This window comes from Panthera pardus, unplaced genomic scaffold (assembly GCF_024362965.1).
Source record: "Panthera pardus isolate Hobbes unplaced genomic scaffold, ASM2436296v1 HiC_scaffold_15, whole genome shotgun sequence".
Classification (NCBI taxonomy): domain Eukaryota; kingdom Metazoa; phylum Chordata; class Mammalia; order Carnivora; family Felidae; genus Panthera; species Panthera pardus.
The window spans coordinates 50,767,859-50,782,256 of record NW_026526710.1 but is presented as its reverse complement, the minus strand read 5'-3'; the positions used below and the strand labels follow the sequence as shown (position 1 = coordinate 50,782,256).

Here is a 14,398-nt window from a genome sequence, read left to right as displayed (position 1 = left end):
TCTTTTAAGAAATCAAAATTATGCTCACTTGGTCTAAAAGTTTGTCACTTTCTAAATTCCTTTTCTTGGAAACAACTAATTTCATATTTTTTTATTCTTTTGGTATTTACCTCTAAATAATATGTTTGTACATATTCTTGTTATGTTTTAGGGATCATCTATGACTTCCCCACTATGGAAAACGAGAAGTTAGCTCTCCCCCTCCACAACGCACATGTACACGTCTTCCCAAAATGATTATGTGTGATTTTAGCTGATTGTTATTTTGTGCTTACGTTATTATTGTATGTATGCTATTTAAAGGTGAGATTGAAAGTTGAACTATGTGGTATACTATGATTGCTTTTCCTTTTTTTGAACAACTTGGTAATAATAATCTTCCTGATTTTCTCATTTATTTTCTAGGTATAAATGAATAGATCCAGGTTTTGTCAGCATGGACATTACATGGTATTGGAAACCCACTACAAAATAGAATACAAATGACAAATTTTCAAAAGGTTGGAAGGAGCCAGGATCCCTAAATCAGTATTTGGAGGAAAGCCACCCACGTATCAGGAATTTCCCTTTTGGGCATTTTGCTATACATAATCATCATTCTATATGGGTTTGATTGTTTTAGCAGTTAGCATGACATTATTTAATTTCCTTATGATAGTCCATTCTTCCTCTAAGGTGCTATTTTTTCCTGTTTTGGTCTCTATCACTCATGGTAAAGGCTTTTTCTCAAGTGCCTGGTTATACTTGGTTATCTGCTCATAAGGAGCTAATTGGTAGTCTTAGCATATGACCTTTTCTGTAGGGTACTCTGGTTGGCCCCATGTCAGTATTGTTAGGGCTTTTTTGGGGGCAGGAGTGGGGTTAGTCAGATTTCCCAGAGAGGGCTCTTTCATCTTTTATCTGAAGAGTAAATTCCTGGCTGCCAGTGTTCTGTGTGTTGAGTGGGGAAAGCCAGCTGGAGGGCCTCAGAATTTAGTGTTTATAGGATCACTAAATCCCTCTAGTATAACAATATTTTAATTTCTAGTCTTAGATTTCCTTATATTTGTTTTTAAGCTAAATTTATTTTTGCGTGAGTGTTCTGAAAACTAAAACTACCACCCCCATTTACAACGAGAATTGTAAACTTCACAAGGGACAAAGGGAAAGGAACTGATGTAAGCTGACCTTCCAGCATGCTCAGGAATCGGGCTCGGTGTTTTACATGTATTGTTTCCTTAAATTTGGCGCTCAAAGCTACCAACAGATAGTGTCAAATAGATACATAGTGCCATAAAATGGGAGAGCCATTTTTTAAACTTTATTTTTACACATCCAGAGACCAGGAGAAGAGTTTTATAATTTAGCCTTTCTTTCTCAGAAATATAACTGAGGCAAAGTCCTAAAATCAATAAAATGGTCCTTTTCCAAAAATAACAATTAAAAAAAAAGCCATTTTGAAGGGTCAATAAGGAAATGCTTTCTATCTTAACTTGGTTGTTATCGAGTGCCTAACATAGTCTCTAAGTTTTCAGTGTTGTCTTTGTGGATTGATCTCCCCAAGTGAGAGAAGGTAGGGAGCTGACCATAAGGGAGTGTGGAGATGGAAATCAGAGTCAAACTGTCCATTTATTATGCCACACAACTAATCCCCTAAGGCCCTGAGAGGAAAAACAAACACGAGTTTCCACTCAGTGTTTCTCAAGATTTCACTGAGAACACAGGAGTCGAGAACCAGCAAAGAGATTCTTTGAATATGATTAATTCAATTCGACACACATGCAATGAGCCACTTGATTGAGCCACCTCAAGCTGGAGAGCTGGTCTAATTGGCCCTTCCCAGATATTTTCAGAGAGTATCTGTTCTCAAGAAAGAGCAGCTACAAAGAAACTTCCAGAAAAATGGAATGCCAGAGAAACCATTTACCTACTGCCATCTGTGTTCCAACAGATGTTCTTGCCCAAGATTTATCCTTAGCAGCCCTCCTCCTCAGGAGCACAATTAGGAGACTGGAAAGCAAAGGAGACAACCACCAGTGTGATTTAGCCCCATTTTACACATGAGACAGGAGAACCAGACATGGGGAACATTACTGGTTCACTTGCTTTGTTTCTACCTATTACTGAACCAATTAGCACTGGGAAGAGGATGAACTGTCATTATTTAACTTGACTCATAAGCCTCTGATATTTTTATTAGGTTTTCTTTAAAGCAAGCATACACCTATTTTCCAATGCTCTGTGGCATACTAATGTTATTGAGCATCTCTTCAGGCAAAAAGAGAATCCTCTGTTTACTGAAGGCATAGAAAAATTCTCATTGTTAGACATGCCCCTCAAAGATGTTGGCTAACTCAAGTAGCCTTGTTACTGAATTGAAGAAACTGTCCAACCCTGGTGTTTCTTATCCATCCAGCCATTCTCCCATTTACTCTATTTATGGCATGAAACCTGGAAAAGATAGAATAGCCTGATGAAGGAAATAAAAATATCACCCACAATCCCATGATTTAGATCATCAACATTTTGATGTATATTTTTCCATGCACCAGCACTCAAATATTTATCAAACCAGGATCATTCTTACACTATTTTATAACCTGGCTTTTGGCCGGACTTATGTAAACATCTTCCTTGGTGATAAATATGTATCTTCATCATCAGTTTTTATGGCTTCTTAGTATTCCAGCCTACCATATTTTGCCATAAGTAGTTTAAGTGTTCCTCTGTTAGTGTCTATTATCTTCTAATATTATAGATAAGGCTGCATGAACATACTTGTTTATGTATCTTTGGGTTCTCAAAAGCGGAGGTGGCTCCATCACAACATAGTGCCCCAGCATAGTCCATGGCATCAGAGTCCCAGTCTAGGTTTCCAAGGTGCCCAGAGAACCTCTTCCTGGGTGTTGTGTGTCTCAGTAGCTGATGTGCTCTGATGGAATAATGAATCTGAAACTTTGCCAGCTTCTTCTCACCACACGTGGCCCTATCCCAACTTTGCAAATCCGCCCTTCTCGGACCACTAGGACCATGGAGTCCTACTCCCTGGTGATTTTTTGTATCATGGAGACAAAGGCCTCAATTCTTGGAGCAAAAGATTCTTCTTTGATAGAATACTTAAATGCAGCTGCTTCCAGTACTCACTGTATAGTTTAACTGCTGCGGTGTTACCCATGGGGATCCAACCAACTGAGCTTCCATTATGTTCATGTCCTTAGACTTGAGTATCTTTCCTGCTATGTATAGAAATGCACAAATCTGACTTACCAGTAACAAGGTCCCTAGAATTTACCTTAAAAGAAACCCATATGCACCAAAACCCATAAAGTACCTAGGAATAAATCTAACCAAAGAGGTGAAAAATCTATACACTGAAAACTCTACAAAGCTTATGAAAGAAATTGAAGAAGACACAAAAAAAAAAAAATGGAAAAAGATTCCATGCTCCTGGATAGGAAGAAAAAATATTGTTCAAATGTCGATTCTACCCAAAGCAATCTACATATCCAATGCAATCCCTATCAAAATAACACCAGCATGCTTCACAGAGCTAGAACAAACAATCCTAAAATTTGTATGGAACCAGAAAAGACCCCGAATAGCCAAAGCAACCTTGAAAAAGAAAACCAAAGCAGGAGGCATCACAATCCCAGACTTCAAGCTATTCTACAAAGCTGTAATCATCAAGACAGGATGGTACTGGCACAAGAACAGACATTCAGATCAATGGAACAGAATAGAGAACCCAGAAATGGACCCACAAACCTATGGCCAACTAATCTTTGACAAAGCAGGAAAGAATATCCACAGAATAAACACAGTCTCTGCAGCAAGTGGTGCTGGGAAAACTGGACAGCGACATGCAGAAGAATGAACCTGGACCACTTTCTTACACCATACACAAAAATAAACTCAAAATGGATGAAAGACCTCAATGTAAGACAGGAACCCATCAAAATCCTCGAGGAGAAAGCAGGCAAAAACCTCTTTGATCTTGGCGGCAGCAACTTCTTAGTCAACACTTCTCCTGAGGCAAGAGAAACAAAAGCAAACACGAACTACTGGGACCTCATCAAAATAAAAATCTTCTCCACAGCGAAGGAAACAATCAGCAAAACTAAAAGGCAACCGACAGGATGGGAGAAGATATTTGCAAATGACATATCAGATAAAGGATTAGTATCCAAAATCTATAAAGAACTTACCAAACTCAACATCCAAAAAGGAATCCAGTGAAGAAATGGGCAAAAGACATGAACAGACACTTCTCCAAGGAAGACATCCAGATGGCCAACCGACACATGAAAAAATGCTCAACATCACTCATCATCAGGAAAATAGAAATCAAAACCACAATGAGATACGACCTCACACCTATCAGAATGGCTAAAATTAACAACTCCGGCAACAACAGATGTTGGCGAGGATGTGGAAAAAGAGGATCTCTTTTGCATTGTTGGTGGGAATGCAAGCTGGTGCAGCCACTCTGGAAAACAGTATGGAGGTTCCTCAAAAAATGAAAAGTAGAACTACCCTATGACCCAGCAATTGCACTACTAGGCATTTATCCAAGGGATATAGGTGTGCTGTTTCAAAGGGACACATGCACCCCCATGTTTATAGAAGCACTATCAACAATAGCCAAAGTATGGAAAAGGCCCAAACGTCCATTGATGGATGAATGGATAAAGAAGATGTGGTATATATACATATATATACAATGGAGTATTACTCGGCAATCAAAAAGAATGAAGTCTTGCCATTTGCAACTACCTGGATGGAACTGGAGGGTATTATGCTAAGTGAAATTAGTCAGCCAGAGAAAGACAAAAATCATATGACTTCACTCATATGAGGACTTTAAGAGACAAAATAGATGAACATAAGGGAAGGGAAACAAAAATAATATAAAAACAGGGAGGCGGACAAAACATAAGAGACTCACAAATACAGAGAACAAACTGAGGGTTACTGGAGGGGTTGTGGGAGGGGGGATGGACTAAATGGGTATGGGGCACTAAGGAATCTACTCCTGAAATCATTGTTGCACTATATGCTAACTAATTTGGATGTAAATTAAAAAAAAAAAAAAACAAATAAATTAAAAAAAAAAAAAAGAAACCCATAGCCTTGCACCTCAAAGTGTGGCCCTCAGACCTGTATCAGCATCACCTGAGAAATTATTTGAAATGCAGATCTCAGTCCCCATCCCAGACTTACTAAATCAAAACACTGTACGTTCAAGAAGCATGACACTTAGTTTAAAGAGGACTCCTGGCTTGTCATTCTATGCCCCGAGGACCCAACTGAACCTAATCCTAGAAGGCTAGGATTAAAGCTGATCTCCAGGTCAAGTGCCTCCTAAATTTTAAAGTGCACACAGATTCCCTGGGGCTCTTGAGGAGATGCTGACTCTAATTCAGTAGGTCTGGTTTGGAGCCCAGGCTTCTGCATTTGAAACTAGCTCTCAGGTGATGCCAATGCTGTTGGTCGTTGGACCACATTTTGAGTAGCAAGAGGAGAGTAGTTCTTAAAATCTGTCAGACTATATTACCAGAGGCACTTGTTAAAAAATACAGATTCCCTGGCCCCAGGCTAGACCTGCTAAGTCTGGTAAATGGATTCTTCAAGTGACTTTGGCAATTAGATAAATTTAGGAAATGCTGAGGTAGGGATCAGAGCTACATGTGGCTCCTAGGAGATGAGAGGATGAGACATTAAGATGCAGCTGAAAGAGACTTGGAAAGACACCCATGGACATGCCTTGGTCTCTCACCTCCAAATGGGATGGGGTGTCTGAGCTCCCACTAGTGGTCGTATCAGGTCAGGGTTTGCCCCGGCACTTGATGTAGAGCAGAGCCTCTTGGTTTCTTTCTCTAGTGCCTCTGGAGTGTTTATAGCATTTTCATGAACTGTAAATCAACCCCAGACTCTGTGAGCACAGACTTTCAGCAACATTCCAGCTCAGAGTTCCCAAAAATGCCATTCATGAAGTGTTGGAGCCAGACTCACAGATTCTGCTATTGGCTCTGCAAAGGAATCGGCTCCTTGAGCAAACAAAACACACAACCCAACATTGCATGGGAATCCAGAGGTTCCCCGGAGAGAGGCGAGAATGTAGGGGGTGATTACCTCTGCGGACCCTGAGTTTCTGTCTGCTCTTTGGAACTCTTCATTTGATTCCTGTTGCTCTCAGCACATTGACCTCCAGGAGGTGCCGATTCTCCTTCCTCACCAGCTCTAGCACACACCAAACAAAAGCCACGAATTCACTTATTCATTCATTCAACAAATAATTGTGGAGCTTATAACTGCCAAGTACCTGGCTAGATGCTGTGATTCAAAGGATCGGGTCAAGTAACATAAACTGCTTGTAACCGTGTCAGATAGAAAGCAAGCTGTATGTTAGCTATTCCTGTTCTCACACTCATCCCCTATGGAGTACAACAAGGCTTTCCCTCTTCAAAAAAAATTGTGTCTCCAAAGGCAGGGAAAGGTGAGAAATTTTGCTCTAGTTGTTTAATACTCAACTGACAGGTCCCGCTTCCTGCTGCAAGTGCTGACTTGTCTTTCTTCTGTCAACAGACAGACTCCAGAAAGTTTTCATTGAAACAAAGGTATAAAATACACAGATATAGTGTTTTTAAAAACATTTTTTAATGAAGAAATAATTCCATTCCAAAATATAGACACACAATTAAATAGTTTAATCACTTCAAAATATAACATGTCCCCAGGAGGTTCCAACACACACACGCACACACACAAAACAATACTTAACAGCAATACAAAAAAACCCATACAGTAGTAGTTTTGTTACAATACCAATGAATAGTGTGAAAGCTTTAGTGTCTCTGAATTGGTTATTTCAAATGGTGTCAAATTACAGTAGTCATAATTAAAAATGTCTTGCAGTTAATTAGCCTCCAGATGTAACGTTTCTGATTTTTTCCCCCTCTTTTTGGTTCAAAAGTAAAAATGCCCTTTCTTCTGAGGACACAGTGGAGTTCTTGTTTGTGGCTCCTTGGGCGGAATCAAACCAAGGTGACTGCAGCAACCAAAGGTTGCCGTATTTACAAGGTCTATCTACAGTTAACAGCCCAGAACTAATAAGGGTGGACAAGGATGACCAAAATAAAAGCAGACATCAGTGCTAAATTATGATGCAACAGTTTGGCTCATGCATATAAGAAAATACATAGTATATCACAACAAAGGCCACACTCTTATGCAATTCAGTTCACATTACTACTTACAAATGAACCTTCCCTGCCTTATAGAGATCATTCGAGAATCCATTTTTCCCAATCTCCAGCACATCTCCCTCTGACCAACCGAACTTACCCCGACTTGCGTCCTGACCAACCACAACTGATTCCTGAAATCTCATACAGTAGATTCTGCCCTCCATCCTCCCTCCCTCCATTCACATGGTGCAGTGGAGGAGGGAGGTTGGCTGTGTTAGACCAGTGCTCATTAATAGGCCATCATCCCCGACGGAGATGGATGTGCAATTTGTTGTGGAACAAGAAAGAAACAACCCCTGCGAGATATAATTGTAGCTAATGGACAGGACAGGCGAAACCTGCTGGGTTTGCACTTAGAACAGGTCCCAAAGGTAAATTTGGAGAGCCAGGGAAAGAAACCCGCCAAGAAACACAAAAACCCAAAACAATACACGCCATTTTGTCTCGGTTACAGGACAGGGGTGCTTGAGTCTGGTCTCAGTGCTGACGTGGTGCTAAGAGAAAGAAAAGGTGGCTGGTTAGTCAGGAACTGGTCATTGGTGGCAGTTTGCAGAGTCCTTGCAATGGCTTTGTACGACGCTATCGACAACCGTGTGATGGAGTTGGCAATGAAAGCTATGACAAGGGGGAAGGCTATCAGCCCAATAGTTCATACCTTAGACAGATATTTTGATGGAGAAACACAAAGTGACAACAGAGGTCAGCTCGGTCCAGTCGGTGGCTGAGTGCCACTTGCAGGATCAGAGTTCCGAGTTCAAGAACTACCTGGCTGTGATTGAGAGCTGACAGCAATGTAGGTAGCTGGGATGTAGTGGTTTTAAGTACTGAGTATGAGGCACGAGGGGCCACCTGCTCCATCTAGAGAGGTACGGTTTCACAGACGATGGGCAGTGGAAAGGAGATGAACGTTACGATAAACCAACGAAACCCAGAACAAAACCCATCTGTGCAAAGAAATCTGACAACCGTGCAGTTGCGCCACTTTGGTGTCAGCCTGTTTTCAGGGACATTTGTCAGGCTGGTTCTCTGGGGAAAGTATGATGGAGTACATCAACGGACAGAACGGGCTTCTTAGTAATGCCGGCGGAGAGCTTTACGGTCCCCAAGGCAAGCGATTTTGTTCCAAAGGGCAGCCAAGGAGATGGTTTGTGACCAAATGCAGGGACGGGAACAGCTGAGAGCCCTCTGGAGAGGGACCTGGAAGGTGTCCTGATGTCTCTTCTCAGCTGGGCACAGACCAACTATCGACTACCTGGGGTGGGGGAGAAGGTTTTTGCCAGCCCCGGAAGCAAGATCGAATTGCTGAAGCTTTGAGGTTGACTCAGAGCCTTTCTCGCTTATTCTGAATAAGGCCTTGTTAGAGATTTTGTTATGCAACTTTACCCTAAAGCAGTGGTTCTCAAACTTTAGCGTGCATCAGGGGTCACCTGGACGGCTTATTAGAGCACATCTGGTTGGGCCCAATATGCAGAGTTTGTGATTCAGCAGGCCTGGGTTGGGGCTTAAGAATTTGCATTTCTAAATAAATTCCCAAGTGATGCTGATGCTGCTGGTCCAGGGAACACACTTTGAGAGCCACTGCTCTAAACGGATGTTCTCTTCCTTCTTTTAAAGGAGACAGGAATGCCAGAGAAGTTGCCAACTTAAGTATAACCTATTCAATATGTAGCAGGATTTTCGTCTCATCAAATCTTGAAACAAGTGGATTATTTTTTCATTTCCCCAGAATCCCTAAGGGAGGTCGTTAAGCGCTCCCCAACGAGGGCCCTCATAAAGGACCGTCAACAGAGGCTTTCATTCTTCCTTCTTCGACAGTTCTTTTGCACACTGGCTTTTCACTGAGTGCAAAATCCCAACTCAGCTTAGAAGAGCCTGTTTCCTCGCACATGACCACAGAAGGCTGCATGCAGAACACCAGGTAAGCCAGCTAAGGCAATAAACATTCAGAAATAAAAGGAGAGTGAGCATTTGGAAGCGCACTTTAAGCCTGTACATTTAAAGCTGAAGGGCTCCAAACGGCCTGATAGGGGAACCTGTGGATGAGCGGTGCGGTTAGACATGCTCCCTAAAGCTAAAACAAGAGGAACGAGCCCGTGGAAGAGTTGAGAGAACTTTAGTCCGTTTGGGGATCTTATGGCACCTGTGGTTTATAAACAGCTTTAGTAACGAGTATTTCAAAACATAGTTCACAGTTTTTAAGAAGATCTGTGCTGATTTTAAAAACTAGATTCTATATAATTTGAATGTTGCCTTTTTTTTTTTTTTTGAGTATGATAACTATTTGGAAAAAAAATATTTACACTAAATTCTATGGCTGATTTGTTAGAGTATCTTGAAAGAAAACAACCCCAAGCTGGAAAGAAGCCCCGAAGACTGGATTATCCTGGTGTGATTGGTTCAAGTCACTGCTCACAGAGACTTAGAGACAAATGCGGATCGTGCGGGCCAAGGACCCTTCTTGGCTTCCGGGCTCTGAGTCTGGACACTCAGGTACCAAATCCTTCGGGGTTAGTGAATAATTGCAAGTGGTTGTTTTTTTCCCAACCGTGGTGGAAAAAAAAAATGTACAGTGTATAATAAACTGTTTCGCTAAAATCTCAAAGAATTCAGAAATCAAACTTCCAGCTGTACACAGTATTAATATTGTCATTGTAAACGGAACAGGTTCAATATCATGTGCAAAGGTTGAAAATGCTTGTTAACACTGCCATCGTGAGTAACAGCAGCGTGGGTTTTCAGCCTGTGGGATACATCTGTGCGCGTGTGTGGCTGTAGTTCTGTTTTTTTGTTGTCCTTGCGGTGGTTGGTTTGTTTTGTTTGTTGTTAACCAGGGGTGAGCCATGTTACAGAAGATGTGGTTGAAAAGTTAGCTTCGAACAGACGTCAGAAGTCTTTTTTTTTTTTTTTCCCTTCTCAAAACACACACCTAAGAACTAGGAATCTTAGAACGAAAAGTTCGCTGCGCTCCGGTTGGCAGAACGCGTCTCTAGGGGTGGGGGGGTCTGTCAGGAGCTGCTGTGCGGGCGGCTCCTCTCTCTCCAATGAGGCTGCTGCCAGGCCGCGTCTTCTCCTCTGTGTGGGTGGGTGCGGGGCTCTCCTTCACCACCAGCTTTCCTGTTACCTTCATCATCTGTCTGACTATAGCTTGCCTGGGAATAAGGAACGTGTGATTTTTTTCTTTTTTTAAGACGAAAACTGTCCTCTAAATCAGGGTTATGAAGCTTAGGATTCCCCCCACCCGCCTCCCCCAACACACATGTATTCACACACTCTCTCTCTGTCCTCCCTTCCTCTGACAATCCGAAACCAACGTCCGGGGACACTATGGGCTACTGCTATTGCTGCAGCGAGGACAGGAATCCTCTGTGTTGAGTCTCTTGCTTCACGGGCGCTGGAGGCATCTAGAGGGTTGAACCCACACAAACAGGAATATTTGTGTTGTCCTCAGCCGACCAGCAGATGCGACCCCTAACCTACCATCAGAATGACATCATAATTAGAAAAAAATACCCACTTTCGATTGTCCAAGCCCCCGGTTTCTGAAGTTAGGATGTGGCTGGCCAAGGAGAGCGGGGTATCATGTGGCCAGAGGGAGGCAAAAGGGCCCAATCCAAGATCTGAGTCTGCCCAAATGATGTTTTGGTGGATTCTTAAATTTAGTGTTAGACATTACATACACTGTTTCTCCCAAAGAGGCTCGTTGGAAAGCAAGGTTCGCTCTATTCACCCCTGTTAGTATTGATGAGTGCATTCTTATCCTCAAACAGGACTGAAGCTCTTCTTGAGCAGAGGATGGGTCGTTTATTTCTTTGGCGTCCCACCCTCTGCCCCGTACCCATGTAGGGCTGTGTCTTGGTGGACCCCTAATGAACTTTCAGCAATGAAGCTGGCTTCAGGACTCTTGGGTAAGAAAGGCACGGGTTTGGGATAATTTCTGGTCTTGCAGCAGCATAATCAGAAAGCCCAGACAAATCGATTTCAATAGCATAAATGGTTCCAAGATTTCAGCTGTATTTCTTGGCTGCCTCAAGAAAAATTATACTAGGCTAGAACTAGCCACAAAGATGAAAAGTCACTGGCTTCTGGACTGATCCAGAAGATTTTAAGTAAATTTGGCCTAAGGAGCTGATTTAGTGACAGGCTGGTTCATGTTTAGAGTCCTGTGGAATGCCCGCTGGGGAGGCAGGAAATGGCAGAGGCCACGACTGTTTCAATTTTTCACCGCCAGATTGACAACAAAAGATGAAAAAAAAATGGCCTGAGAACTTTTAGCGAACTGAGATCTTTGGCTTTTAGGTAGAAGACCCAAATGCCACTTCTTATCTGAGTTTATGTCAAGACATTTCACTAGTTTTTAAGAAAAATATTTTTCTAAGAACTAGTTACTGATGTTTAAATAATGTGCGGAATAAAAACGATCCAATCGCTGGCACTAAGAGACAGAAAATGCTGCTAAAGGAGAGGCTTGCTCCTTTGGGACTAGATTTGTTATAACCGGAATAGATATTTTCAGAAACAGCTCCTGGGAATTTTTTCACCGTGGTCATAATGAATCAGGAGAGCATGTGGTGTGGCGTTCTCAAATCCAAGGGAGGTAGACTGGAATGCAGACAGTCAGATCTTTCTTTTCACACCAAAAAGGCCTCAAAGCTCCTAAAGTATATTCCCTAACAGCAGCTATGTCACGATTTCTACTTGCTTAATCCTAACCTGAGGACTGAGACGGGTCAGTCAGTAATGCGTGAGTTAGGATGTATTCTTTTCAAGTTGATTTGTCATTTAAGAGCTATATATTCCTTTTTAAATTTAGCAGCCAGAGTGGACTTTACTACCATCTGTCGGATAGACTTATGAAATCTATGGGTGGGAAAGACTATATCACTCGGGTAGATACAAGTCCCCGGGGCCCTGCCAGCCAGAGACTGTGAGAGGTGCATTTACTCTGAACCGTATGGGGTACAGCTAAAGGGCCACTGGCTGGAGCCAGAGAAAGCAGCTAGACTTATGAGACAGTGTGGCCAAAGGTGTATAAAATTATGTGCACATAGCTGAGTCCTAGCTTTGTTTATAAAAATACAGAGAGCAAGCTGGTTCTGAGTCCCGGAGGTTCCCACAAAATAGCAGCTCCCCAGGATGAAACTTCTTGTAAAGCACTAAGCATAGTTCCAGGCACGTATGTGTGTGCTCATAATAAATTATGGTGTGTCTGGCACCATGTTAAACTCTTTAAAAGCTACACCCCGGTGAAGACAACTCCACTGTGAGGTGAGTAGCGTGATATATGTTGTGCAGAGGGAACAGAGGTTCACAGAGGTTTAATAATCTGTCAAGGTTATGCTGCTGTTTAATAATCTGTCAAGGTTATGCTGCTGTGATTTGGCGGAATCCGTATTTGAAATCAGGTCTATTAGGGTCCAGAGTCTAAGCTTCAGATGGCTACACTCAAGTGGTCCTGCCAATCCAGTGCTATTCTCTCTACATTAAACACATTGCTGAGGATTTCCCATGTATGTAGGTAGGTCCTCGGGGGTGGGGAACCACATGCCATGTAAATGATATTTTAAATTAAGCTGTATCTTGCTGAATTCCACAGTGAATCTGAATCAACTATTCCAAAAATATAAGGCTGCAGAATTTCTCCTCTCTGTTTTGCTTTTTTTTTGTTTTTTTTAAATAATACATGGTTTTGCCTTTACTTGTTAAAATACACACATTTGATCTTTGGGTCTTGAATACAGCATGATAAGAAGCTGACCCATCATCTCTGGACGTGATGAGCAAGCCTGGACTTTTCCTTCTCAAAGGACAGAGAGGCTGCAAACTCAGATGCTGTTAGTGGATTGGTGATGAGGCTTCATAGCCATAGAAGATTTCGGGGGCATCTCTGGTGTTACAGAAGTCTCTGTGCCAATTTTCCTAATTAATAGAGTAAAAAGTCAATTCCCAAGATTGTCTGCCAAATCTCCACTGGATTATAATGTAATGCTCCACAGGCCGGGATGATTCTTTGACATCAGCAGGGAAGGAGGATATTTTATCACACAGAACACAGAAACACCTAAGAGAGAGTGATTGTGCATTTAGGTTACAAGTCATTGGAGTTCAGTATACAGTGGCCACGTTTCCTCCTAAATAAGACGGTACTTACTTGAGAGGAGAGTGATAAAAGGATATTGTATTCAACCTTGCAAGCTGACCTGTGGGTGACAAAGGACACAAACAAGAAAGGTGACATGTCAAGTCTGTGACGCGGTCAAGCTGGTGAATTATTTGGTTGGAAGCCATGCAGAAAGACAGAGAGAGTCCAATGAACAAAAACAGCATTCCGACCCATCAAGCAAGCATGTGCTCACAGAGTAGTCAAGGAAAACCACTTCAACGTTCTCTAGGGCATGCGTCTTGAGTGGGAACCCACGGGCCTACTATGTCCTCCTACAACTTTTCTTTGACTTTCCCTGGAAGCCACTGGGCATGGAAAGGAAAGGAGAGAAAGAGCTTAAGATTAACCAGCAAAAACTCCAGTTGGATCTTAAGCCATTAATAGAATTTCCCTTCATTTTACTCCTACAAGGTTAAGTTCCTAATTCATTAATGTAAATAAAAATCTAATATTTTATATGAAACGACTGTCTCCCTTTTAAAAAAATCTAGAATTTCAGTTACCGTTGTCACCCAAATCCAGAAACTGATATGGGCTCAAAGAGGGAGGCCTAACAGGCACCTTGAACAGCATGAACCAGAACATTGATTATTTAACCACATCCCTCTCTCCCTCTGTGCAGCAGAGCCAAATGAAATACGTGTAGGAATGCCATCCTTCAGAGTTCCCAGAGACACCCTGGCAGCTTCTTCATCCAGGCTAATTTCCCTCCGTGGACGGGTCATAGAAGTGGCAAAGTGAGAGCATTCTCCCTGGGTCTCCCCTTCAGGCAAATTTGACCGTTTCTGTTTCTGTAACATTGACTCATGGCTTTACATACACAATCATTGATTTTTTTTTCTTTTTTTTCTTTTTCTTTTTTTTTTTTATGACTAAGCCTACATTTTAGTTGCTTCTAAAACGTTGTTAAACTGAAAAGGCTAATGGAACATTTCAAAGGCACCAAACTTTATTTGATACTATTGGGGTGGGGTTGGTAGGCTCCAGTTTTTCTCTTGCTACATTCTTCTTG

General features: G+C 42.0%; 1 protein-coding gene across 25 annotated transcripts in view; it reads right to left on the bottom strand.

Moving 5' to 3' along the window:
• Window positions 1-6,614: 6,614 nt before the first annotated feature.
• DTNA (dystrobrevin alpha) overlaps window positions 6,615-14,398 on the bottom strand; it is a 355,255-nt gene continuing 347,471 nt past the window's right edge. For 12 of the 25 annotated variants that reach the window (XM_053902550.1, XM_053902552.1, XM_053902551.1 and 9 more), the window contains one exon: window positions 10,085-10,375. In XM_053902550.1, coding sequence (XP_053758525.1) covers window positions 10,232-10,375 — 144 coding nt within the window. In that variant the 3' untranslated portion in view covers window positions 10,085-10,231. Of the gene's footprint in view, window positions 7,721-9,038; window positions 9,154-10,084; window positions 10,376-12,873; window positions 13,285-13,374; window positions 13,424-14,398 lie in introns of those variants that run through there. The other 13 variants (XM_053902559.1, XM_053902564.1, XM_019465436.2 and 10 more) reach the window with 5 other exon arrangements.